The sequence below is a fragment of the Lolium perenne genome, chromosome 2 (genome assembly GCF_019359855.2).
Source record: "Lolium perenne isolate Kyuss_39 chromosome 2, Kyuss_2.0, whole genome shotgun sequence".
Classification (NCBI taxonomy): Eukaryota; Viridiplantae; Streptophyta; class Magnoliopsida; order Poales; family Poaceae; genus Lolium; species Lolium perenne.
Genome location: NC_067245.2, coordinates 57,650,009 through 57,672,537, shown reverse-complemented (window position 1 = coordinate 57,672,537; position 22,529 = coordinate 57,650,009). Strand labels below are relative to the sequence as shown.

At 46.7% G+C, this 22,529-nt stretch overlaps 5 protein-coding genes across 8 annotated transcripts; 1 reads left to right on the top strand and 4 right to left on the bottom strand.

Annotated features, from left to right (window-relative positions):
* Positions 1 to 2,869: 2,869 nt before the first annotated feature.
* On the bottom strand, positions 2,870 to 3,574 carry LOC139835488 (uncharacterized). The gene has a single exon (XM_071825344.1). The coding sequence runs from the start codon at positions 3,572 to 3,574 to the stop codon at positions 2,870 to 2,872; it is 705 nt and encodes a 234-aa protein (XP_071681445.1).
* A 1,382-nt stretch (positions 3,575 to 4,956) lies between these two features.
* Positions 4,957 to 5,832, bottom strand: LOC127322830 (uncharacterized). Its single transcript, XM_051351238.1, has one exon. It carries the CDS (start codon positions 5,830 to 5,832, stop codon positions 4,957 to 4,959), a length of 876 nt encoding a protein of 291 aa, XP_051207198.1.
* An 881-nt stretch (positions 5,833 to 6,713) lies between these two features.
* Positions 6,714 to 9,235, bottom strand: LOC127322835 (uncharacterized). Of its 2 annotated transcripts, none has more exons than XM_051351243.2 (2): positions 7,807 to 9,235; positions 6,714 to 7,716 (listed from the first exon to the last, which is right to left on the bottom strand). In XM_051351243.2, the coding sequence occupies exons 1-2, from the start codon at positions 7,954 to 7,956 to the stop codon at positions 7,177 to 7,179; spliced, it is 690 nt and encodes a 229-aa protein (XP_051207203.1). In that variant the 5' UTR covers positions 7,957 to 9,235; the 3' UTR covers positions 6,714 to 7,176. Both variants share the same exon structure in this region; 1 of them encodes a protein (XP_051207203.1).
* Positions 9,236 to 10,473: 1,238 nt separating this feature from the next.
* Positions 10,474 to 13,093, bottom strand: LOC127322850 (uncharacterized). Of its 2 annotated transcripts, XM_071826027.1 has the most exons (8): positions 12,717 to 13,093; positions 12,504 to 12,569; positions 11,981 to 12,055; positions 11,451 to 11,582; positions 11,285 to 11,344; positions 10,929 to 11,204; positions 10,722 to 10,850; positions 10,474 to 10,618 (listed from the first exon to the last, which is right to left on the bottom strand). In XM_071826027.1, exons 1-7 carry the CDS (start codon positions 12,978 to 12,980, stop codon positions 10,767 to 10,769), a joined length of 957 nt encoding a protein of 318 aa, XP_071682128.1. In that variant the 5' UTR covers positions 12,981 to 13,093; the 3' UTR covers positions 10,474 to 10,618; positions 10,722 to 10,766. The 2 variants fall into 2 exon arrangements, with proteins under 2 accessions (XP_071682128.1, XP_051207216.1); XM_051351256.2 differs by having other exon boundaries at positions 10,474 to 10,850; positions 12,717 to 13,092.
* A 4,766-nt stretch (positions 13,094 to 17,859) lies between these two features.
* On the top strand, positions 17,860 to 22,107 carry LOC139829736 (uncharacterized). 2 transcript variants are annotated; one of them, XM_051351264.2, is made up of 8 exons: positions 17,862 to 18,211; positions 18,315 to 18,377; positions 20,443 to 20,514; positions 20,986 to 21,063; positions 21,150 to 21,206; positions 21,297 to 21,563; positions 21,650 to 21,746; positions 21,844 to 22,107. In XM_051351264.2, exons 1-7 carry the CDS (start codon positions 17,969 to 17,971, stop codon positions 21,743 to 21,745), a joined length of 876 nt encoding a protein of 291 aa, XP_051207224.1. In that variant the 5' UTR covers positions 17,862 to 17,968; the 3' UTR covers position 21,746; positions 21,844 to 22,107. The 2 variants fall into 2 exon arrangements, with proteins under 2 accessions (XP_051207229.1, XP_051207224.1); XM_051351269.2 differs by lacking the exon at positions 20,443 to 20,514 and having other exon boundaries at positions 17,860 to 18,211.
* Positions 22,108 to 22,529: the final 422 nt, after the last annotated feature.

Below are 22,529 nucleotides of genomic sequence, written 5' to 3'. Positions count from 1 at the left end.
AGCTCATAGCTTATTATTCTGAAGTTAAAATTGTTTGTGCTTACAAGGAAGATGCATGATTGTTTCTATCACATGTATATTTGTTTGTTTCCCTCGACTCTTATGCTTGCTAATTAACCTTGCTAGCCAAAGACCTGTACTGAGAGGGAATACTTCTCGTGCATCCAAACCTTAGCCCAAACCTATGCCATTTGTGTCCACCATACCTACCTACTACATGGTATTTCCTGCCATTCCAAGTAAATACTTCGTGTGCTACCTTTAAACAATTCAAAATATACTATCTCTTATTTGTGTCAATGTTTTATAGCTCATGAGGAAGTATGTGGTGTTTTATCTTTCAATCTTGTTGGGCAACTTTCACCAATGGACTAGTGGCTTCATCCGCTTATCTAATAATTTTGCAAAAAGAGCTGGCAATGGGATTCCCAGTCCCAAATTAATTAAACTAAATAGACACTCCTCCATGGTATGTGATTGATGGACGGCACCCGAAGGATTCGGTTAGCCATGGCTTGTGTAAGCAAAGGTTGGGGGGAGTGTCATCATAATAAAACCAAAATAAAAAGGCACTCCTTCATGGTATGAGATTGTTGGCAGGCACCCGAGGATTCGGTTAGCCATGGTTTGTGAAAGAAAGGTTGGAAGGAGTGCCACACAAAATGAAAATAAAATGGGAGCCGCTCTTTGAAGGTTGTCTAGCAAGGGGGTTAGAGTACCCGCTACCAGTCGTTGACAACAACAAACACCTCTCAAAATGTTACTTTTATTATCTCTATATGATTTCCAAACTGAAAAAGCTCTAGCACATGATTTAATCACTGCTTCCCTCTGCGAAGGGCCTGTCTTTTACTTTATGTTGAGTCAGTAAACCTATTTCCCTCCATCTCAAGAAAGCATTTGAGTAGTTGTGATCAAACCATTATATTGTGATTTGCTTCATCATGTCTTTTATTCTTCCTTGTTTAGTACAAGTTTTATCTGAATGAATATAGCTTTGCAAGTTATCAATGATCATGAGGAGACCATTATGATTGAGTATGCAAGTTGTGCCATATAAACTTTAACATGCGAGCGCTGCTCAATGAGATAAATATAATCTGTTAATTGTTCTCTGACCAAGAACGAAGTTTGCCATCACCAACTATGATTTCTTATGCACCTTTATTTGTGATTACTTTATACTTGTTTCAAGTTGAGTTATATGAGGAAGTTGTTTACTAGAATGTATTGTGTGAATGAATCTGATGCTTCTTGTCCGTATTTTATTTATCGACTCTTCACTCCATAAACATGTGGTCCTGTTTACTGAGTTCAGTTTCGCTTGGGGACAAGCGAAGTCTAAGCTTGGGGGGAGTTGATACGTCCAATTTGCATCACTATTTTGTATCATAATTTGCTGTTATTCATTGATATATTTCATATTTGGACACAATACTTATGTTATTTCATCTATTTTGCATGTTTCATCATTATTGGAGGATCAAGCACCGGAGCCAGGATTCTGCTGGAAAAAGCACCGTCAGAACGCAATATTTCGGAAGATCAACTCGTGGAAGGAAATTATACCAAAAATCCTATTTTTCCGTATGACGAAGGAAGCCGAAGGGGAGCCGAGAAGGCCCAAGGTGGGGGCTGACCACGAGCCGGCGCGGCCCATGGCCTGGCCGCGCCACCTTGTGGTGTGGGGGCCCCACAGCCCCTTTCGCCTCCTTTTCTTCGCGAAACCCTTCGTCCCGAAGACCTAAGCCACAGAGGGTACCCCACGAAGAGTTACAGCCGCCTCTGCGGGGCGGAGAACACCAGAGAGAAAAGAGCTCTCCGGCGGGCTAAGATCCGCCAGGGAAATTCCCTCCGGGAGGGGGAAATCGACGCCATCGTCGCCGTCATCGAGCTGGACATCATCTCCATCACCATCATCATCATCTCCACCATCATCACCGCCGTCTCCACCACTGGACATCGTCACCGCCGTAGCAATTTGGGTTTGATCTTGATTGTTTAATAGGGGAAACTCTCCCGGTATCGATTTCTACTTGTTGTTGATGCTATTGAGTGAAACCATTGGACCAAGGTTTATGTTCAGATTGTTATTCATCATCATATCACCTCTGATCATGTTCCATATGATGTCTCGTGAGTAGTTCGTTTAGTTCTTGAGGACATGGGTGAAGTCTAAATGTTAGTAGTGAACTATGGTTGAGTAATATTCAATGCTATGATATTTAAGTTGTGGTGTTATTCTCCTAGTGGTGTCATGTGAACGTCGACTACATGACACTTCACCTTTATGGGCCTAGGGGAATGCATCTTGTACTCGTTTGCCAATTGCGGGGTTGCCGGAGTGACAGAAACCTAAACCCCCGTTGGTATATCGATGCAGGAGGGATAGCAGGATCTCAGAGTTTAAGGCTGTGGTTAGATTTATTCTTAATTACTTTCTTGTAGTTGCGGATGCTTGCAAGGGGTATAATCACAAGTATGTATTAGTCCTAGGAAGGGCGGTACATTAGCATAGGTTCACCCACACAACACTTATCATAACAATGAAGATTATTTAGCCGTATGTAGCGAAAGCACTAGACTAAAATCCCGTGTGTCCTCGAGAACGTTTGGTCATTATAAGTAAACAACCCGGCTTGTCCTTTGTGCTAAAAAGGATTGGGCCACTCGCTGCAATTGTTACTCTCGCACTCTACTTACTCGTACTTTATTCAACTGTTTCATCAAAACCCCCTGAATACTTGTATGTGAGCATTTACAGGGAATCCTTCATCAAAACTGCTTGTCAACACCTTCTGCTCCTCGTTGGGATCGATATTCTTACTTATCGAAAATACTACGATACACCCCCTATACTTGTGGGTCATCATAGGTCACTTTCCTTTGTAATCTCATTCCCATTATCATCCTTTAGCTTATCGATCTTGTTCTTTTTAGCTCGCCAGGTAGCTTTTCTATGAAAGTAACTGGTGTTTCTGTCACCAGCTTGAAGCCAGTTTACTCTGGATCTTTGTCTCCAATGCAGTTCCTCCTTTTCCAGCAACTCATCAATCTGCAGACCTAGTTTCTTAGCTACAGCACGGCTGTTACTATCATTTTTCTTGTACGCATTTTCCAATTGTTTCCTTTTATTTTCAATCTGTCTGGGAATGTGCCCAATCTTCTCTTTGCTCCAGGATTGGAGATAGGACATGACGCCTTGGAGGTTATTGGCCACACCTCCCAGGTCCTTCGGTTTGTTGTGCATATTCCAAGCCGATCTAATCTCTTCAGCAAGGCTGGCTTCTCTTTCCCAGTAGACCTCATACCTGCGCTGTCCAGTATTACTTGCCCTAGTATTAGAACCATCAAGTTTGAGCAAAATCGGGCAATGGTCAGATCGAGATGACGTGAGGTGCAGAACCTGATAGTTTGGAAAAAGGTTAGTCCATATTGGGCAGGCGACAACTCTGTCAAGTCTAACTTTGACATTATTTCTGCCATCCTGTTTATTATCATAGGTCCAAGGTCTTCCTTTGAATCCCAGGTCATGAAGATTACAAAAGGACAGGGTATTCCTGAACTGGGCCATCTGATTTTCATTTCTTCTTCTTTTCGACCAGTGTTCTTTTTGCCACATGCATTCATTAAAGTCACCCATCATAGTCCAAGGACCTGGTAACATAGGTTTAATCCTACGCATGAGACTCCACATATTATGCCTCTCTTGAGCCTTGGGCTCACCATACACAAAGGTACATCTCCATTTATTCATATTGGGCAGATTACAAATGGTAACATCAATATGGTTCCTACCCAATTTAAACAGACTCAACTGAATGCTCTCATCCCAGAAGAGGGCAAGACCTCCACCTTTGCCTTCTCCACTGACGGTGACAACGTGTTTGAGTCCTAACCTCCATCTAAGGTTTTCCACATAGTCCTTATTCTGACGAGTTTCTGAAAGAAATAGAATTTTTGGGTTGTGGAGATGCATTAGCCGTACCAACTCTTGGACTGTCGCAGCACGGCCCAGGCCACGACAGTTCCAGCATAGGATCGTCATGGCTCCTGACCAGTGCGCTCCTTCGCACCGGTCAGTTGGCCAGCGGCCCCATGGCTGGCTGCCTCCTTTGTTGATCTGTCCTCAGTCCCGATATCCACCTGTACTCCATCCTGGTTGTTCCCTGCTTGCAGAAGTGGTTCATGGTCAGTGCCTAGAGCTTTCACTACAGGATTACAATCATCTGGCTTCTGGCCTAGTGCCTCATCTAACTCTCTCAGCTCGCGCAGCCCCTCTATGCCCAGACACAGTTTCAGACTAGGCACTTCCATGATGATCTTCTTCTTGGGTTCGGGCTGTAGCTTGATGCCCTCATCATCTTCCTCCCTCTGACGCGTAGCCCCCAGGGTTAGGACCTGGGTTGCGCGTTCCTTGTTCTTGATCCTCTGGTAGACATGATCTACCTTTGTATGACGTTTCCAAGTCGGCCCATCTCCAGCAGGCTTCATCTTGATCATGGCGCTGGCATTGATCACGGCCTCCTCCTGAGGCTGGTCTTCCTTGATGATGTTGCCATTGTCGCCGCTTGGGGGAGGCGGGCTGGTTGGGGCAGCCGCCTTCGTGTTGGTGCCTATGGCAGTCGCAGTTGTCGGAGGAGGCCATGTAAGTCCAACCGGCGAGGCGGAGGACTCGGGGCTGGAGCTGGGCTCGATGACGATGTTGGAAAGAGAGTCGAGTTTGTCGATGGCAGCAGGCGTGTCATTGATGACGAGCGTGCCTACCTTGTCCGCGACGTAGGCGACGGAGGCGAGGTCGCGGTGCTGCTTGCTCGGGGTAGGGCGCCAGAAGGCACCAGGATCTTGGCGTGGCCCTCCAGTGTGGTCCGGGAGGAACCACGTTCTCTCGTCTTCAGGGGTGATGGGTGGAACGCTGAGGTCAGCGCTGTACATCTTCTTCTTCTCACCGCCGGTCTACCTGCATTCCGCGTCCCTGTGGCCAATGAAGCCACAGAGAAAACAGAATGAAGGGAGCCTCTCATAGTGCACATTGGCAATCACTTCTTCCCTAGTGACACCATCCAATAGAGGAACCCACCTTCGGAGGGCTTGGTTAAGAGGCAGATGAACACGGGCCCTGATAAGCTTATCACAAATATCTCCTCTAGCATTTTTGTCAATACAAATAAATTCACCAACCCTCGACCCGAGATCTTTAGCTAGAGCCTTAGATAACAGATAAAAAGGAATCTTTCTGAACTGAACCCAAATAGGAACTGAAAGGAACTGTACCGTTTCAGGGTCCTGGCCATCAAGCAAAGGCTGTACCAGAACAGCGTCCTGCTGATACCTCCACGGGCCTCCCTTGACGACGTGGAGGAAGTCGCCTTTCTCCGAGAATTCAAGGATGAACCTCCTGTCAGCCAGCTGGAGAGTGTCGATGTGGCCACGGATCTTCCACACCCTCTTCATTGAGTCGATGAGGCTCCTCGAGGTGATGGCGAGCACAGAGAGGAAGACGCCCACAGCTAGGAACCGACCCCGAGAGGTGTTCCTAGCCATGGACAGGTCGATGACGATTGCCTTCCTCTCTTCAGCAGTGCCGAGTTCCTTGTACAGCTCCTTCCCGCTCCTCTGCCCAGGGATAGCCTGGTCGGAGGTCTTGGAAAGCACCGCAACCTCTTTGCCGATGCTGTTGCTATCTCTAGCAGAGAAGGGTTTTAGGGTGTTTTCTGGCATAGCCTTGATCATGAGGGTGTGGCTAGGTGGTGGTGGTCTAGCAGAAGCCTTGTCAGTGGTGGTGGGAACGTTTCCAGTGGCAGGGGTGGTTGGTTTCCTTTGATCGGCCATGGTTTGGGTGGGGAGAAAGGCAGAGGGAGGTGGTGTGAGGGCTGTGATGAACCAGGAGCGCATATATATAGGACTCCATGGTTTGAATCTGTGGTTACACCTTACAAAGAATAGCACGATCATAGGGCGTATGACCCGGGGTATGATTGGGAAAATCAGGAAATCAATAACGAATTGAAACTGCAGGGGCGAATCCTGGGATGAATGCCAAAAAGGAGGGGAGGATCCGGCTGTCGAGCACATATACAGTTTTGGCAACAAAATCACAGGGGTTTGAACCGGAAGGGGGTGTGGGGTGGCCTCGATCATGGGTTGGATTGTGAGCGTGGTCGTGGTGGGAGGCGGAACGGGATCAGGGGATGGGGAGGGAGGGGGCGGGGGAGGCGATTTCTCTGTCAAAGACATACCGAATGGAGCGAGCGAGGCCGGGATTCTTGAGCGGAAGATTTCCAGGCTCCTTCGTGGATCACGCGATTTGAGGACGATCGACTTGAATTTCTCTCTAGTTTCTTTGGGGATGAAATCACGGATCTTGGGGGAATTGATGGATTCTGGTCGAGGTGGGGATTGGGGGTAGGTTTCGGGGGAGGCACTGCATGGATCACGGCGGGGTTCAATCAGCTGACTCTCTCTCTTACGGTCTGGATCGGCAGGATCACGGGGATCGCCATGGGAGAGGCGGGGCGGGAGTCGCTCCGGCGGCTCCATCAGGTCCTTTCGGTTGTGTATCAACGCATTTTTATGAACCAGGTGGTTCACTTCTTTGATGAGTCCAAGCCGCGATGAGCATGGGTAACCTGCTTGCCTGCGTCATGGCTCATACGTGTATGAGCAACCTGACTTGCCTCACGGCGTAAGTGCACGTGTGTGCTTTGGTGATATGATGCGCCTGCGTATGATCGGCAACAGCCTGACGCCTTGTGGTATGTACTTCTTTTCTGGTCGGAGCGACCTTGCAGCCAGGCGTCTGCCTTTTTTTCTTTTTTTCTTTCGAGGTAAGGGCATCTCCGGCGGCGCGACGCATTTCGGACGTCCAAATTGTCCACGGGCGTCCGTTTGCGTCGCCTGGCGGACAGGGAAATGGCCGTGTGTCCGTTTGCGTCTGGGGTTGGCTCCAGCGGGGTGACGTATTTTGGGCGCAGGCCAGAATTCAAAAAACAATGAAATAGCGTCGACTTTGCACGAAATTACAGCCGCAAATTGAGGGCTGAAACAAGTTCATCACACTTTGCAGCTCGTACGGCACAAAGTGGAGCAAAAGAGGCACAACAAGGTCTGAACAACAATAAAAAAAAAGTCCAAAAGGAGGCCAAGGTGCTGGGCGCATGGCGCCGGCGCCGGCGATCAGGGGTCTCGCGCGCGGATTTCGGCGCGCCTCTTCATGAACCATGCCCTGGTGTCGTCGTCGACGCCGCTCAAGTCGGCAAGCATGATCCTTGTGTCTTCTGCACGCAATTTGGCCTCGGTGTCTGCCTTTTTGGCCTCGATGTCCAGCCTTTGGACATCGAGGACCTCCTTGGCGAGGTTCTGGTAGATGGCAGCTGCGGCCTCTTTTTCCAGACGCCTCTTCTCATCCCTAGCAGCCATGGCGGCACGGTTGTCGGCCATTATCTTCTCCATGCTCTGCGTGAAAGCAATGGCCTGCGCCTCCCGGACGAGATCGGCCTTGGTAGCCTTGTGGCCTCGTGGACGAGGTGGAAGGACTGGACGACCTTGATCATCGTCTTCGCCGTCGAGGTTGACCGCTGTCCCATTCCTCACAGCTTCGTTGTAGGCCGCAAAGCTTATCATCCACTTGTTGTTGTCTGTGAGCACCTCCCAACAATGGACCATATGGAAGCCCTTCTTGTGCGTCGCCCTGAACTTCTGCAAGGCGCGGGATACCTGCAATCATAGCCACCAATGATGTACAATGATGCAAATTGACGCAATGACGCAAATTGTCTACAAAGATGATGGTTCTATCGTCTTTACCACTGTCATGACGCCAGTGCCGCTTACGGGGTTGTTAATAGCATGTTCGACCGCCGAGCAGAACTTGGCAGTCTCTTGTTTGATGTAGTTCCATCTTTTCCGGAGGGACTCTTCCGTCCGAGGGCCTGTGATATGGTAGGGCGGGTGCATCCTGGTCTCGTTGTACTGCTGCAAGATCTTGGCCCAATAGACCTTGCCCTTTTGCTGGGCGGCATTGATACAATCTTGGGTCGTTGCCAGCCAGTCAGCCACGCTTCACACAAACACTTGTCCTCGTCGTCGACGAAGCCTTGTGTCCTGCGGCTCTCCCCCTTCTTCTTGGTGGCAATGTCCGTGGGGATAGGCTGTGTTGGCGCGTCGTCGAAGTCGTCCACGCACACGGGTGTTGGCTGCGTCTGCTGGGTGCCGAACAGCCGTGCAGTCTCGATGTCCTCTGCATCTTGCGTTGGTGGCCAGTCATCATGCACGCCTGTCCAGGCCCGATCATCGCGAACGAAGCCGCCACCGTAGATAATTTCCTGGATGTCTGAATCATGGCGGTCCTTCCAATAGTCCTACGAACGACCGGAACATCAGACGCATGATACAGGGCACTCGCACACATTGACAGAGCTCACGTACCGGGTCGTCCATCGTCGGGGCAGGCGGCGCCATTTCGTCGAACAGGATGCGGGGCTGCGGCATGCTCTCCTCCGGCACCTGGCGCGTCTTCTGTGTCGCGCCCGGGCAGGAGTCACCGCTTCTAGGCGTCCGGTTGAGGTCGGGAACCGCCGCCCCGGTCAACTTTACCGGCGGCAGGCCGGAGGCGAACCGCGACGCCGCGTGGCCCTGCAAGGGAGCGGGAGTTCCAGGGCGCAGCTGGGAACTTACCGAGCTGACCGAAGAGGCCGGAGGAGCGACACCGGCGATCCCCTCTCTCTTGACGATCATGTAGCCCTCCGCTAAGGTCGGATGGAGGGCTACTTGCGCGACGTCGGCTTTGATCTGCATCTGCCAGGCCTGCTGGTTGGCGGCCGCGGCAGTCTTGATCTTCTGGTTCTTGCGCCACCCGCGATGCTTCGCGGCCTCCAGGACTTTCTCCTCCGCGGAGAGCACCTTCTTTGCCGCCTTCAGCTTTGCCTCCCGGCCGCCGTCGTCGGCGGCCCGCTTTGCTTCCGCCGGAGCTGCAGTGTCCATTCTGGCTATGGCCGTGGCTACGGGGGAGTGTGGGGCGGCGGTGGGTGCGAGGGTTTGCTCTGCATCCATGGCGGTAGCTGCGGCGGCGAGGACGTCCATCGCTTCTGGGCTGCTCGCGCCGGTCTAGTTTCCAATTTGGCGCGGGGGAATGGCCAGTGGCGGGAATAATATCGCCCTCCAGCCACTGACGCGCGGGTCCTACGTCTTTTTCGTCGGACACTCGGAGCGATTGCCGAGCGTCCGCGGAGACGCAAACCTGGCGCATATTTGGGCCAGGTTTGCGTCTCCGCGGACGGCCCGGTCACTTTGCGTCGCCCCGCTGGAACAGATTCCAGACGCATCTCCGATCACGACGGACGAAAACGGTCGCTCAGCGACCGTTTGGGTCCATAGTTGCCAGGTTCGGGGTCGGTGACGCGATCCACGACCCCGGATCGATCGACCCGGATCGAGGATCGGGAACGACAGCGGGTCGACCTGATTCGTGGCCGGGTCACGACCCCGTTCGATTGATGTTGAGCACGGCAGTTGCAAGGCGGCGAGTACATACCAGGCATGCCGCCGCAGTTTCCGTCCTGCCATGTACGCCGGCGGCTCATCGACGGTCTCAGTCTCACGGCGCCGTCGCATTGCGGCCTGCCCTGCTCCGTTCCTCCGTTACCGCCATCGCCGCCTGGTCGCCTGGAATTCACTAGGGGAGGTCGGGCTCTGATCGTGGGAGGCACTGCTGGACTTGGTCACCGGAATAGACCGAAGGAATTTGGGGATTTGTTTGGTGCTTCGTCTTCCTGGAGAAGAAATACGGAACGGATGAGTTTCCTGGGCTGGCGTGGTGGTGGGCTGACTGGCTGACTGGATCGACCCAAAATTAAATGGATCCCGACCCGCGTACCAAATCGGCGTACCGGAGATGTATACCCCATGTCGATCCTTGTTCGCTAGGATGTCGATCCTCGATCCTCGACCCCGTTCCTCGACCCGCACGATCCGGATCGCTGGCAACTATGTTTGGGTCGCGCGGCTGGAGATGTCCTAAACGAGACGAGAGGAATAGAGAGGAGCTGCAGTCTGTGCTGGGCTGGGCCGTTTCTTCAGTCTGGCGTTTCCGTGGTGTGTTGCTACAAGTGTGTTCTGCTCCGTTTTCTTCTGATGCCGCGGTGCAGTGAAAGCAAACAAACAACCGAAGCCAAGCCACACTGAAGAACTCGTGCTACTTGCACGAACTGCTGCGCGCACGAACTGGGGAGCAAGTTCCAGCGGCGATGGGAACGAACGGAATTCGGAGGGGACGGCCGTCTAGCTTGCTGGCGGGAAACCGTAGAGAGGAGGAGCACCAGACCACAGGGGCGGGCACAGAACGAATTTGGAGTGGGAGCAGAACATGTCAGTGGGGGCACTTCTTGTATAAACACAGAATTTTGGACCGCTTGATTTTAGCCCCGGCTACAAATTGTATGGAGATTTGCTTGAATAAAATATACTTGCTTCAGGTAAAAAAAAAAACACTTGTATTAAAAATCATGGACAGTGTTCTTCCTCCATTACAATATCAACACATTAAGAACCAATGGAACATTATTCTGCATGCATTTTTCTTCTTCTTTCGGCTCTCTGGCAAAGAAGAATACTGATGCAAGCATTCTCTTTTTTCTGCATATGGCTTCACACCAACAAGAGGCAGATGATTCATGTATAGCTTAGCATGCAGCAATACACAGCAGGTGGCAATACTATAGCAAAAACCACCTGCATTTGGGAGGCTGCAAATCAATTTGATTAACTTACTAATGGGATAACGCATCTTTGATCAGTTTGGAAACATATGATTCTGCATGCCGCACACCATTCCAGAGTACCTGATCCATAGCCTGTTAAAGTAAATGTACACTATTAGAACCTAGTAAAATATTTCCTGGGGTGCGACTAATGGGTCAAACAAAATATACCTTGCGTGCATCATTTCGTTCAGCCAAATCAATTTCCATTTTCAAAGCATCCATCTTCTTACAGAATTCATGGTAATCTATATCCAAGTGAAACTTTATCTTATTCTTCCAAGGACCATCTTTGAGTTTCGCGCTGATATCTTCAACCAAGATATGTGCAATTGCCCCTAAACATCCAAGAGCCCCCAGAAACGAAAGAATTGTGTCCTTCTCAATCCCTGTGAGGCAGGCAGCCTCGGCAGCATCACAAAAGGTTGCTGCATACATCCTAACCATCTATATCAAGGAAAAAGTATCAGTATGTGTCTACCATATCAAAAAATTCGTCGAAAATACCTTATAGGGATTGTTATTACCTGGCCTGTTGTATGTTGAGAGATTTCTGCTGTACCGAGGCCTAACACTGATGTAATATCCTGGATATTTTGATACAGTTGCCGTGGTTTTGCACCAGCCATGAGTAAAAATGAATGCGTGGGCATGATTTGTTAACAAAACACAAGTAATCTATTTACCACTTACCATGACCATGGAAGCTATATCAAGAGATGATCGAGCTCGCCGGCAGACCGTCATTGCCATCTGATTGTTGCTTGGATTCTCTTGACCCAATGACGCGTTGATCCTTTTTCCATCGTAGCCACAAGGGACTGTCTACAATCAAGAAACCGAGAGAAACAACACATTAAGGATCTAGTACCCCTTAGTTTTTTTAATCGCAGATGTGTTAATTTATCCACTAGATAAAGCATGCTTATAGTCTTCCAAGTGATGTAAAAATATATAGTCCTCTAAATAGAAAAGGCAACTATGTTTGTGTACCCCATTTGATGTTGGTTGGAACTAAAAAAAAATATCTGCACGAATTTATAGCCGAGAAACTTTTGCACTCGGTTAATTAAATTTGTCTATGTGCATCCTTTATGTCTTAACTATATCTTGACATTACGTTGTTGCAGAGTCTGGGTGTTTTTGGTACCGTTTTGATATTTATTTATTACCTTCTGAAGAAAAAATAAATTTACATGAACGATAATGCAATGAGGGCTAACCTTGGAACGAATAATCTTCTTCATATGCTCACAAATTTCATCGTCCTGCTTACGGAACATCCTGGGTGGCACGCGCTGTTTCAAATAAAACAAACAAATGCATTAGAGATAGCAACATATATTAAATCAAGTAAAAAACAATACATACTAAATCCAGATTAAAAATACAGCCAAAATAGTTACCTCTTCTCAAGGAACATGTTATTATGTTCTCCCAGAAAAAGAAACATGATTATTATTTTCACTAACTTCTCTAACATGCCAGTGTTATTTATCCATTTTTATTTTTTAATGCTAATGTCGGTGACTCAAGATAATTTTCTTCAATTATTCTTGGGAGAAGCGAACACGCGCCCGCAAGCATTACTGATTCAAAGTGGGCAGCTACATGTATTCCCGTGATGTTTCTTTCGCAACTTAGAAGCAGAAATTACAGAACACAAATTAATGATAACTTAAACTAGCTACAACAATGCGACCCAGGTGGTGATAATTCAAAAAAATAAATGCGACCAAAACATACCAGGCCCAGTTTGTTGGCTCTATAGTAGTCACTGTACTCCGCCAGATCCTTGATCATGACGTCTAACTGAAGAAGCAATAAACGGTCAAGCATAAGTAGAGCACACAGGTAGTTAGCTGTAGCCTGTAGGTAGGAATCTTCCTCGCGTGATCGCATCCGAGACATGAACAACACCTGGAAGAAAGGAAATCGAGACAGAACTGTGCAGCTTACCGAATCCGGACCGCCGTCCTCTCGCCCCAGCTCGGGCTCGGGCTCGGGCTCATCAGGCTCGAGGTGGCGATCGGCGCCCTTCTGGCACCGGGAGAGGAAGAATGCGCCGCGCGGGCGTCGGCCCAGCTGGATCCTCAGCAACGGCGCCGGCGAGGCGGCACGCGGGAGCGCGCGCAGGGTCACGCGAGCGGGGCGCGTGCTCGGGGACGCGGCGGCGACGGTCACGGGAGCTGCCCAGCACCAGGAGGCGCAGAGCGAGGCCATGTGAGGAACTGTGCAGGAGAGCGTCGACCGTTCGAGCTTGAAGCTGGCAGGGCGCGTGTATCGAAACCACGAAAGCAGAGCGCACGAAGGCGATTGTAGTGATAAAATACAGTATTAGACAAGATCGATTAGACATGACTCTTTATATCTTGTTCAGGATTCTCTGTTCTTCCTGTTGGAAATCGTGACGGTTCTAGTGTTCGAACACTGTTCGGGTCCGTTTGGAGTATTCTGTGTTCAGCCGGAAGAAATTTGGAGTATTATGTCTGCGGCCTACAGGTTAATGTCTTTTTTAAAATTTTATATTTAACATTACCGGCCATAAATAAATAGTAAATAATTCTTTGAAAATGATAGAAACTAAAGTTGCAACATAAGAAGGTTAAATACAACTTATCCGGAAATTCAATTCGGCTCCTGGGTGCGTATGCTCCCTCTACCAACAAAACATATTTCAAAGTGTGGAAAATTTTTGACAAAAAATTCTACATGTACATCTCCATAATATATGTGTGTGCGTCAAGTTTCACGAAAAAATAATATTTTTTGTGACCTATGTAAAAAAGAGAAAATTTAACATGTGAAAAAGCATTGTTTTAAGCACTGAATTTTATCTTTTTTACACACGTCACATGATAAGTGAGCGCGTAGCACATGAAGATGTACGTGCGAATTTTTTGTTTCAATTTTTAAAATTTAAAATATGTGTAGGATGCATTTTAAAATATAGGGAGCATATATGCTCCCATGTTCCAACTTATCGGCACACCAAAGTTTTAATTACATGATACACAAATCACATATCCGGAACTAAAATAATCTTATTCTCAAGCTATGCCCCATGGGTAGAGTCCATGTCGTACGTCAAGGGGTCAGCATGATCCTGGCATCCTTGCTTAGCAGGGCGATCTCCAAATCCTTTTGCTTGTTATCTACCTCTTCTGCGGTAGCATGGGAATTGATCTCTTCTATCTTGATCTTCTCGGTTTGTATCTCGTACTAGTTTTTGACACCCTCTTCCTTTACCCGCCGCTTCGTCTCGTCCTTCTTCTCGCTCGACACCTCCTTGTCGGCAAGTAGCGTCTTGATAGTCTCCATCATTGCTTGCGAGGAGGCCTCTCACTTACCTTCCGAATTAGAGATGGTCCGCCCCCCTCGGCCTCTTCAACAGTGCACTTGGGGCCTCGCCATCAACATCGATGATATTGGATTTGTCGGGCGCGTTGGCGTCATAGGACGCATATAGGTCATGCCACTTGGGGCAATCCTTAAGCACCGCCCAACAGTAGACCAAGTTGAAGTTCTTTTGCTTGTTGGCAACCTTGAATGGCCCAAAAATTGGGTCATCAAGTCAACAACGTCAAGGCCATTCACTTTACGCTTCTTCATCTTGTCGTAGGTATCCTTGAACTTGGTGGTCTGCTCTTGGATGCAGCCCACCTTTTCGTGAGCGAGGCCTCACTTCGATCGCTCACAAATGGGTGATCGCCCAAATGCTTGTGCTTGTGGAAGTAGTTGTGGATCTTCTTCCAAAATGTGAGACCCCTTTGTTGGGCACCACAAATTGGATCTTGTCCAACATACATCCATGCCTCGCAAAGGCACACATCCTCCATCTACGGGACGCTCCTTTGGTGACTTGAGGTTGCCGATCCTCGAACAAGGGAGCCTCGTCGATAGAGTTAGGGGTGTACTGGGTGCCACCTTGGGTGGCATCATGCTGCATCTGGGTGCCACCTTTCGTACCACCACCTCCATTGATCATGCCGGACATGGTCTCGTCCACATCCAAGTAGGACTGCCACATGCAAGGGGTCGGATCAGAATTGCTAAATCGATGAACATAACAAAGCAGGAAAAATTATAGCTTCGTACCAGATGCGAGGGCGAACCGAATCGCGACCCAATTTCATCGAGAGGGTTGGGGGTGAAGGAGGCCGTCCGGTGATAGCCGCCATGGGGGATTTCTTTTCCCGGTATTAGACGAGTCGCTCACCTGGGCGTTGAGGTCGATGCTCGGGAGCGGAGGGGCGGTCGGTGACGACTCGCAGACCTCGGGGGACTTTTCCCTTGACATTCGGGACACTTTCAGTCCCTTTACCGTCAGGAGGTAATAAAAAACCAATCTAGGGTTTCATTCCTCTCGCCGACAGGAGGTTTCTATTCTTTTTTTTTAAGTTATTAGGAGTGTGTTCTTTAGGATGGTGATGCAGCGACAAGATTCTGAAGTCACAGTAAGATCCTCCTCGCCATATCCATGTTCCCGCGATGCTCTTAGTGCCGATGGAGGATGGATGGAATTTCCTTCATGGTAGATTGCTTAGGATCATGCCGGTTTCCCTGCCAGTTCGTGTGGTTGCAAATTCGTCCCTCCCGATAAATGCTGCTCTGGTGCGCTAGTCCTTTGGGGCCTTACCATGAAGACTTTCTGTATCTCTACTATTACAAGCTCTACTACGACAAGTTTTGCCCGTCTCCGGTGAGGGGGAGGGGGCAAGGATGGGAGCGCGCCTTCGACTCGCTCTAGTGGTTGTAGTCTTCAATAGGTGGTCCAAGAATCTATTTATAATTTTCATGACTTTTAGATCTCTTTGTACTACTATTAATATTTATTAGTATGTTGATGGGATTTTTGCAAAAAAGAGTATAATTATAAATATATAAAAGTATGATGGATAATAATTGGCCATGTTAAAAAAGAGAAGAAGTTGGTAGACTAAATGACCATTGTCGAGGATATAGCAGCCGGGACAAATATTGGAAGGACAAACATCCTCGCAACAACCACGAGAAAAGATCTTAGATCGATCCGGTGAAAAAAGATCTGCAAACCATACCTAGAGAACTTTAATCTTCCAACACCATCATTAACACCAGGAGGAAGATCTTGTTCTCGTAAGATGGGTCAAAGATCAATTATTGTAGACGATGCCATCTCCATTGATTTGGGAATCCAAATAAGACGACTACCTAAACCCTATTCCAATCTTATTGAAAATTCACTACTTTTATCGAAACCTTCACTCATAGATCAGGTTTCCCACCCCTCCTAATGCCGGCGAGGCCGACCGGAGGAGGGGGAACCGAACTATGATGGAGTAGAAGGTGGAGGCGGCCTCGTTTTCTTTCTAGCGGCAGCGGCTTGCACGATAAATAGTAACTCAGCTTGTTTACTTGTTCTTGAACATTCTTTATGCAGGCCAGCGCAATCTAGTTAACATAAGAAAAGAAAAAACATAATAATAATAATAATAATAATAATAATAATAATAATAATAATAATAATAATATCATGTATTATAGAAAAGTGGGTCTTGAGATTGACGAAGTCACCACAAGCTGATGGGATGATCACTTTTCAACATTGTCGAACAAGGTAGCGCATAATCTTGCAAGGCTTTGCTTTCATCGGACAGAATTATCTCCTGGGATGATGATCCACCTAGTCAAGTTGTAATAGATGCTCTGAACGATTTAGCTCTTCTGAGTAATGATGTAACCGGATCTTGAGTTTAGCAGCAAGTTTGAGAGGCACTCTTTTCCTTACCAGGGTATCTAAGGGGATGGTTTTTAACGAGACGACTTGCTAGCTTAATATATTTGTTTCAAAAACAAAGTCCCCACAGGTTGAGGGTGCCACTACCCTCCTAAACATCCATTCACATGTTGGTTCTTATGACCGTCCACCTTTGCAATCTTATTTGTGTACTATTCACATTTGTTGTTAGATACCTTTTCATACGTATAGTTTGGTTGATTATTGTCTCTACTTCCCAAAGGTTGCGCTAAATTACCATCTAAGAGTGCATGAAACGATCGGAAAAGATATGTATGTGCCCACTTTCATCATATCTAAAAATATATTTCCTCCCATGTTAATAATTAATGCCTTTAGTTACCATCTCAAGGAATATTCCATAGAAAACATGATTTCCCAGGAGCAGATTTTTTACCGTCACACGATAAAACATGTCCTCCTCATAAAAAATATATGGAACAAAAAATGTTAGCCCCGCATGGGTTTGGTACCAACATAACATTAACCAACGGGGAAGATTTCCTTCCTTGACTATACGTTGTTAGATAGATGATGAGACCTCTCCAGCTGCGGATTTATACGGGCTAGATAACACCCCGTTTAATTCGGTCTTCTTGAAACTCGAATCCAGGTGGACTGGCTGCGGACTCGCAAGGCTTACCACTGAGCTAGCACTCAGTTCTTGTTTGGTACCAATATGATCTAACGTCTCACTTAACTGGTGTGCTCAGGTGCCAACGTGAGAACCAACCTGAGGTTGGGTGGTTAGGAGGGTGGTTGTACCCCCAGCCCACCAGAGTTCAAACTCCAGGTTTGACATCTGTGTGTCTCATAAAGGCGGAATATTCATTCAGTGGGAGGCGATGTTCCCGTCGACAGCGAGGCGCCTGTGGTGACTTCGTCAATTTCAAGATCCAATCCGCTGGCTCAGTCTTCCGGAGGTGCTCATAGGGGTAGGGTGTGCGTGTGTGCGTTCATAGGGGTGAGTGTATACGCGTGTATGTGAGCGTCTGCGTTTGTACTGTGTTTCTCAAAAAAAAAAGTGAGTTTTGATATAAAAACTTCCTTATGTTTTCAGCCCATAGAATGCTCCAAAGTTTTTTTTTTTTTTTTGCGAATAGAATGCTCCAAAGTTTAAATCAACCCTTTGAATCAAATAAACCATGAGATAGAACGACTCCTTGTTCGATGACCCAACAACAGCGGATTTTTCCTTTGTTCCAATCCTTCAAATTAGGAAACTTAAGTGATCTAGTAAAAGGGAACCATCAGGACTCTCACCAAAACAATAGAGGTGCCCTGGTGAACAAGATATACATAATCGTGTCCTGTCTAATCGATCTTGTCTACTCCTGAACTCGCATACTCTGCTTTCCTGATTTCGATACCCGCGCCCTCCCAGCTTCAAGCTCGAAACGAAAAGTCGACGCGCTCGTGCACAGTTCCGCACATGGCCTCCCTCTGCGCCTCCTGGTGCTGGGCAGCTCCGGTGACCGTCGCCGCCGCGTCCCCGAGCACGCGCCCGGCTCGCGTGACCCTGCTCGCGCTCCCGCGCGCCCCCTCGCCGGCGCCGTTGCCGAGGATCCAGCTGGGGCGACACCCCCGCGACGCATTCTTCGTCTCCCGGTGCCAGAAGGGCGCCGATCGCAACCCTGAGCCCAAGCCGGAGCCCGAGCTGGAGCAACCGGACGTGGTAAGCTGCACACTTCAGTCTTATTTTACCTTCTTCCACGCGATAAGATTCCTGCCTACAGGCTCTGCTCTTTTATATGCCTGACCGTCAATTACTTCTCTAGGTAGACAACTTCTTCAAGAAGCTGGATAAGGCCCGAGATGACTATATAGTCGAGAAAGGTTGGGTAAGTTTTGCTCGTGTGAGAACTAGCTTATCAGTAATCCCTTCTATCGTCTTTTGCCAAATCTACAATTAGTGCTTTGGTTATTTATTTGGAATACCAGATTATATGACAATAACTCCCTGCAAAAAAAAAAATGACAACAACAAGAATTTGTAGTATTTTCCGAAACTTATATACTATATATCTCTGTCCATAAAAGGATGTCGAAAGTTTGTCTAAATTTGGATGTATCTATACACACATAAAAGGATGTCGGTGATTTGTCTAAATTCGGATGTATCTAAAAGCACTCCAAATTTAGACAAACCTTCGACATCCTTTTGTGGACAGAGGTAATAGTAGTTAGATTGCTTTGTCGGAAAAGCGATGTGCTTGCAGATAGAGGATTTTAGGCCCGTCGGTTTAATGCACTCGGTGGCTAAGTTGATCTGCAAGATAATGGTCAATCCTTAAGCACCTTGCCTCAACGATATGATAACCAATAGTCACAGTGCTTTCATAAAAAAAAGGTCTATTCACGATAATTTTCTTTATGTTTGAAACACAATTCAAAGAGGTCTGGTCCAAGAAAAAACCATGTTTGTTCCTCAAGTTGGACACTACGGGTGCTTTTGATTCAGTGTCCTGGGAATATATGTTAGACCCGGTGGAGAAGGTAGGCTTTGGGCAAAGATGGAGAGATCTCGGGTGCAGTGTGTTTGGTTCTAGAGCAAAACCCAACCTAGCCTTTCCTAGCTAGGCTTGCCATTTGGTACAGGTGATTGCCGGATCGGGTGGAATTCGGTCGTGCGCACCCATGTTTTTCTCTGGCCGTTTGGTTACAGAGGGAGCGCTTCGAAGCTCTGCTGGCGGTTATTATCATGGAGCACGTTCTCGTTCCGTGATGCTGGCGGAGAATGACATGGAAGCCGAGATCTGAGGTCTTGCAATGGTGACTCGAGTCTTGGTGCCGAGGAGGAATTAGCTTGGTGATTTGTGACTTGGAGCAACGGCATGCGAGTGGGGGCGACTGTACATAAGAAGTTCAAAGTCTTACCTTTCAGGATGAAAATTCAAGGTTTGACCTTAATTGGTTGTGCCTGGCAATATTCTTGTTGAAGGTATTGTTTTGAGAGTGAGGACGTTTTCTTCAGGTTGAAAACGTAAGATCTATGATCGGACGATGACAGCGCTTGTGCACTGTTACCTTCTTGGAGTCGTCGCTTTTGGAGAAGCTGAACTTCTGGTGCTATCTTGGTGGTGTTAGTACTGCTGTTTTAAAGGATTAGATCACTGTAGCGGGACTTTTCTTTTTTGATAATTCTTCTTTTTTTCTGCTGTGTGCATCCGTAATGTCGCTAGGGCAGTGCATTGTTGCAGAGGCTAGGTGTAATTGGTATCTCCGCGATATTAATATATGCTCTTTGTCGAATTTTTTTTTGGTACAGGTGATAAAAGCTTGCTTTCGATAGCAATCCTGCTAGTAACTGCCGCTAAATGCTTTCGCTGGCCGGCTAGCCAAATTGGCTCTCCGGCGAAGCGCAACGAAATTAGTACCACTGCGGTACTTGTGTTAACTCAGCTAGGCAATGCAACCAAACGAATAGGTTTGCTCGTGTGCTCTTTATCTTGTCTGAGACAAGCGCTGAGCCTGATAATGGCAAGTAATCCGCTGGGGTCCCCTTAGTTTTGTTTTGGACTTTGTTCAGCTTCTTGTTTTAGCTAGTCCCTCTCTAGCTTGTATCTCGAACAACTTCTTTCCGGTAAAATGAATTGGCACAACACCTGCCATTATTTCTATCTCATAATAAAATAAAAGTAATCATACTACATTGATGGTTTATACAGAGCCTAATAATCAAGAGGAACTGAGAGAGATTACAAAACTATGATATCCTATATATAAGGGTGTTAATTTTACAAAAAATAGGAAGTTCCAGGACCAAGTTCAAGACTAGATTGCAAAAAGTAGCTGAAAAAATAATCATGTTTAATGACAAAGACAGTCAACTATTTTTGAGTTATTACAGTCTTTGCTGGATTTAGTTTTGTTGTTTCTAATGCCTGTGTTAATTTTTTTGAGAAGCATATGCCACCTGAGATCTTTCGTAAGCAAAAGGATGAAATTATTAAATACTCGTGGGAGATTGACATTCTGGTTAGTCTTCATACCATTATTGCCATTTTATATGTTAATTTCATGAACCATTGGAACAAGTTCACTTTAATTTTACTTAGTGAACAAAAAAATGTATGCAAATGTGGTAATCTAAACTTTGTTATTGTTATAGCTACTCCGATCCTTCGGTTTAACAATATCTGTTCCGCGTGAGTTGACTGGTATTTGGTAGAATTGAATCAGTTTTGCTTCTGTTAGATGGACACTGTGCATATTTATCTTATCGAGAGCAAGTATGGTCAGTGAGGATTTTTTCTCTCAAATCTCTGGAACTATCTGAGGGAAATAGGTTGTGAAACAGAAGTACTAGTAGACTACTGTTTTTTTTTTCATTTATGATGGAAGTTAGATGAGCATGCTTCGTCAAGTAGTAGATATATGAGCTCATCTGCTAGGCAAATGAACTACTCCGGATTCTTGATGTCTTTTGTCCCCATTTGTTGATTGTAGCATGCAGACATTGATGATATATCAAATAGAATATGCGGCCATGCACTTTCAGCTCTGGATTTAGCTTCCACGGTCATGGTAAGTATAATTGGAGTATATTGTGAGCATGCATTCGTTTTGACTTGTGCTTGTTGAATAACAATTACAATTATGTGAAAAAACAGGATATGCCATCATTAGGCCTTGGCACAAATGAAATTTCACAACAAACGGTGCACCAGGTAATTAACCTTTACTGTAAGGTATCTTTGTTCCAATTTTAATTTAGACTGCAATGGTAGACCTATACTCATCATTTCAATAATATATAGATGGTTCGGTCGTATGCAACGACATTCTGTAAGGCTGCAGAAGACGCTTACCATAAGAGGGTCCAAATAGACACGATTTGTTCGTTTCTTGGTGCTCTCGGATGTTTAGGGGCAATTGCTCATATGTTGGTTGAGGATACTGTGTCTAACCTCGAAGATGGCCATTTGAAAAGTAAGATTACCTATCAGCTGGATACAGATTACCATCAGTTCAGTAAGAAGATGAATGTTTTGCATGAGAAAATCAAGTTGACTGAACGAACCGAGGTACACCTCCTTTTGCTCATTGATATATCTCCCACCCGTGTGCGTGTCTACACTTGTATCTCTAATGGGAATATTTTTCTAAACAGATAGTTGGTAAAATACTCCTGGAAGGTTTGATACATGCAAAATCATATGTAAAAAAGCTGATCGAAGATGCACATCATCTCCAAGACCAAGACTGAGGTAAATAGTAGTAATAGTGACTTGTAGTCTTGCTGATGCACTGGTCTTAATTTTTCTGTAGCGATCAACGTCATCTCTGTTCTGTCTGTTGAAACAGGTAAAAATTTCAGTCGCGTTAAAGCCATAGGTATGATTGGGAGAGGATATCTTTGAGCTGCCTGAGGGCGAAGCAAACTATAGATGCTGGCAGTGCATCCTTTACTACTAGGAGGAGATAAAAATGCATTCTTTGTTGTAATGACTTAATAACAATTTGTGCGGTCAGTTTCACTAGTACTTTGAGTGGTTTTATACTTAGCGCAAGAACGTACAGAAAACAGCATGTTCTCAAGACTTCGAAAATATCTTCAGTTCTTTTTTCCTCGGAAGTTTTTTCTCTGAAGGAGAAATATAAACCAAGTACACCGGATGTAGATGGGGTCCAAGGGGCCGAACGTGCTTCCCCACCGATATACTCCTTCCGTCCCATAAAACTTATCTAAGGTTTATCTAAATTTAGAGATATCTAGATGCTATGTAATGTTTAGATACATTCAAATTTAGACAATTTTCGTAGGATGGAGAGACAACACAGAGCTTGGGACAACCAAGTTTCCACCAACAATCAATGACCTTTTATGATGGGGCTATACACGTAGACCTGTAGTCTACACAGGTCACACTCTCCTCGACACAGAAGTAAAAAAAACCACCATAATAATTACTCGGTTCACCTTCGGTCATCGTATATGCCCACTCCTTTGCCGCTTTCGGGTCGTCTCCAAAGCCCAGATTGAGATCCTC

Coding starts and splice junctions, on each gene's coding strand:
- LOC139835488 (XM_071825344.1), bottom strand. CDS start 3,574: ATGGCCCAGTTCAGGAATACCCTGTCCTTTTGTAATCTTCATGACCTG.
- LOC127322830 (XM_051351238.1), bottom strand. CDS start 5,832: ATGGCCGATCAAAGGAAACCAACCACCCCTGCCACTGGAAACGTTCCC.
- LOC127322835 (XM_051351243.2), bottom strand. CDS start 7,956: ATGCACCCGCCCTACCATATCACAGGCCCTCGGACGGAAGAGTCCCTC. Junction 7,717..7,806: donor GCACTGGCGTCATGACAGTG/GTAAAGACGATA, acceptor CTATGATTGCAG/GTATCCCGCGCCTTGCAGAA.
- LOC127322850 (XM_071826027.1), bottom strand. CDS start 12,980: ATGGCCTCGCTCTGCGCCTCCTGGTGCTGGGCAGCTCCCGTGACCGTC. Junction 12,056..12,503: donor GAGCCAACAAACTGGGCCTG/GTATGTTTTGGT, acceptor TATTTGAAACAG/CGCGTGCCACCCAGGATGTT. Junction 11,583..11,980: donor AGAAGATTATTCGTTCCAAG/GTTAGCCCTCAT, acceptor TCTTGATTGTAG/ACAGTCCCTTGTGGCTACGA.
- LOC139829736 (XM_051351264.2), top strand. CDS start 17,969: ATGGCCTCCCTCTGCGCCTCCTGGTGCTGGGCAGCTCCGGTGACCGTC. Junction 18,212..18,314: donor AGCTGGAGCAACCGGACGTG/GTAAGCTGCACA, acceptor TTACTTCTCTAG/GTAGACAACTTCTTCAAGAA. Junction 20,515..20,985: donor CGTGGGAGATTGACATTCTG/GTTAGTCTTCAT, acceptor TGTTGATTGTAG/CATGCAGACATTGATGATAT.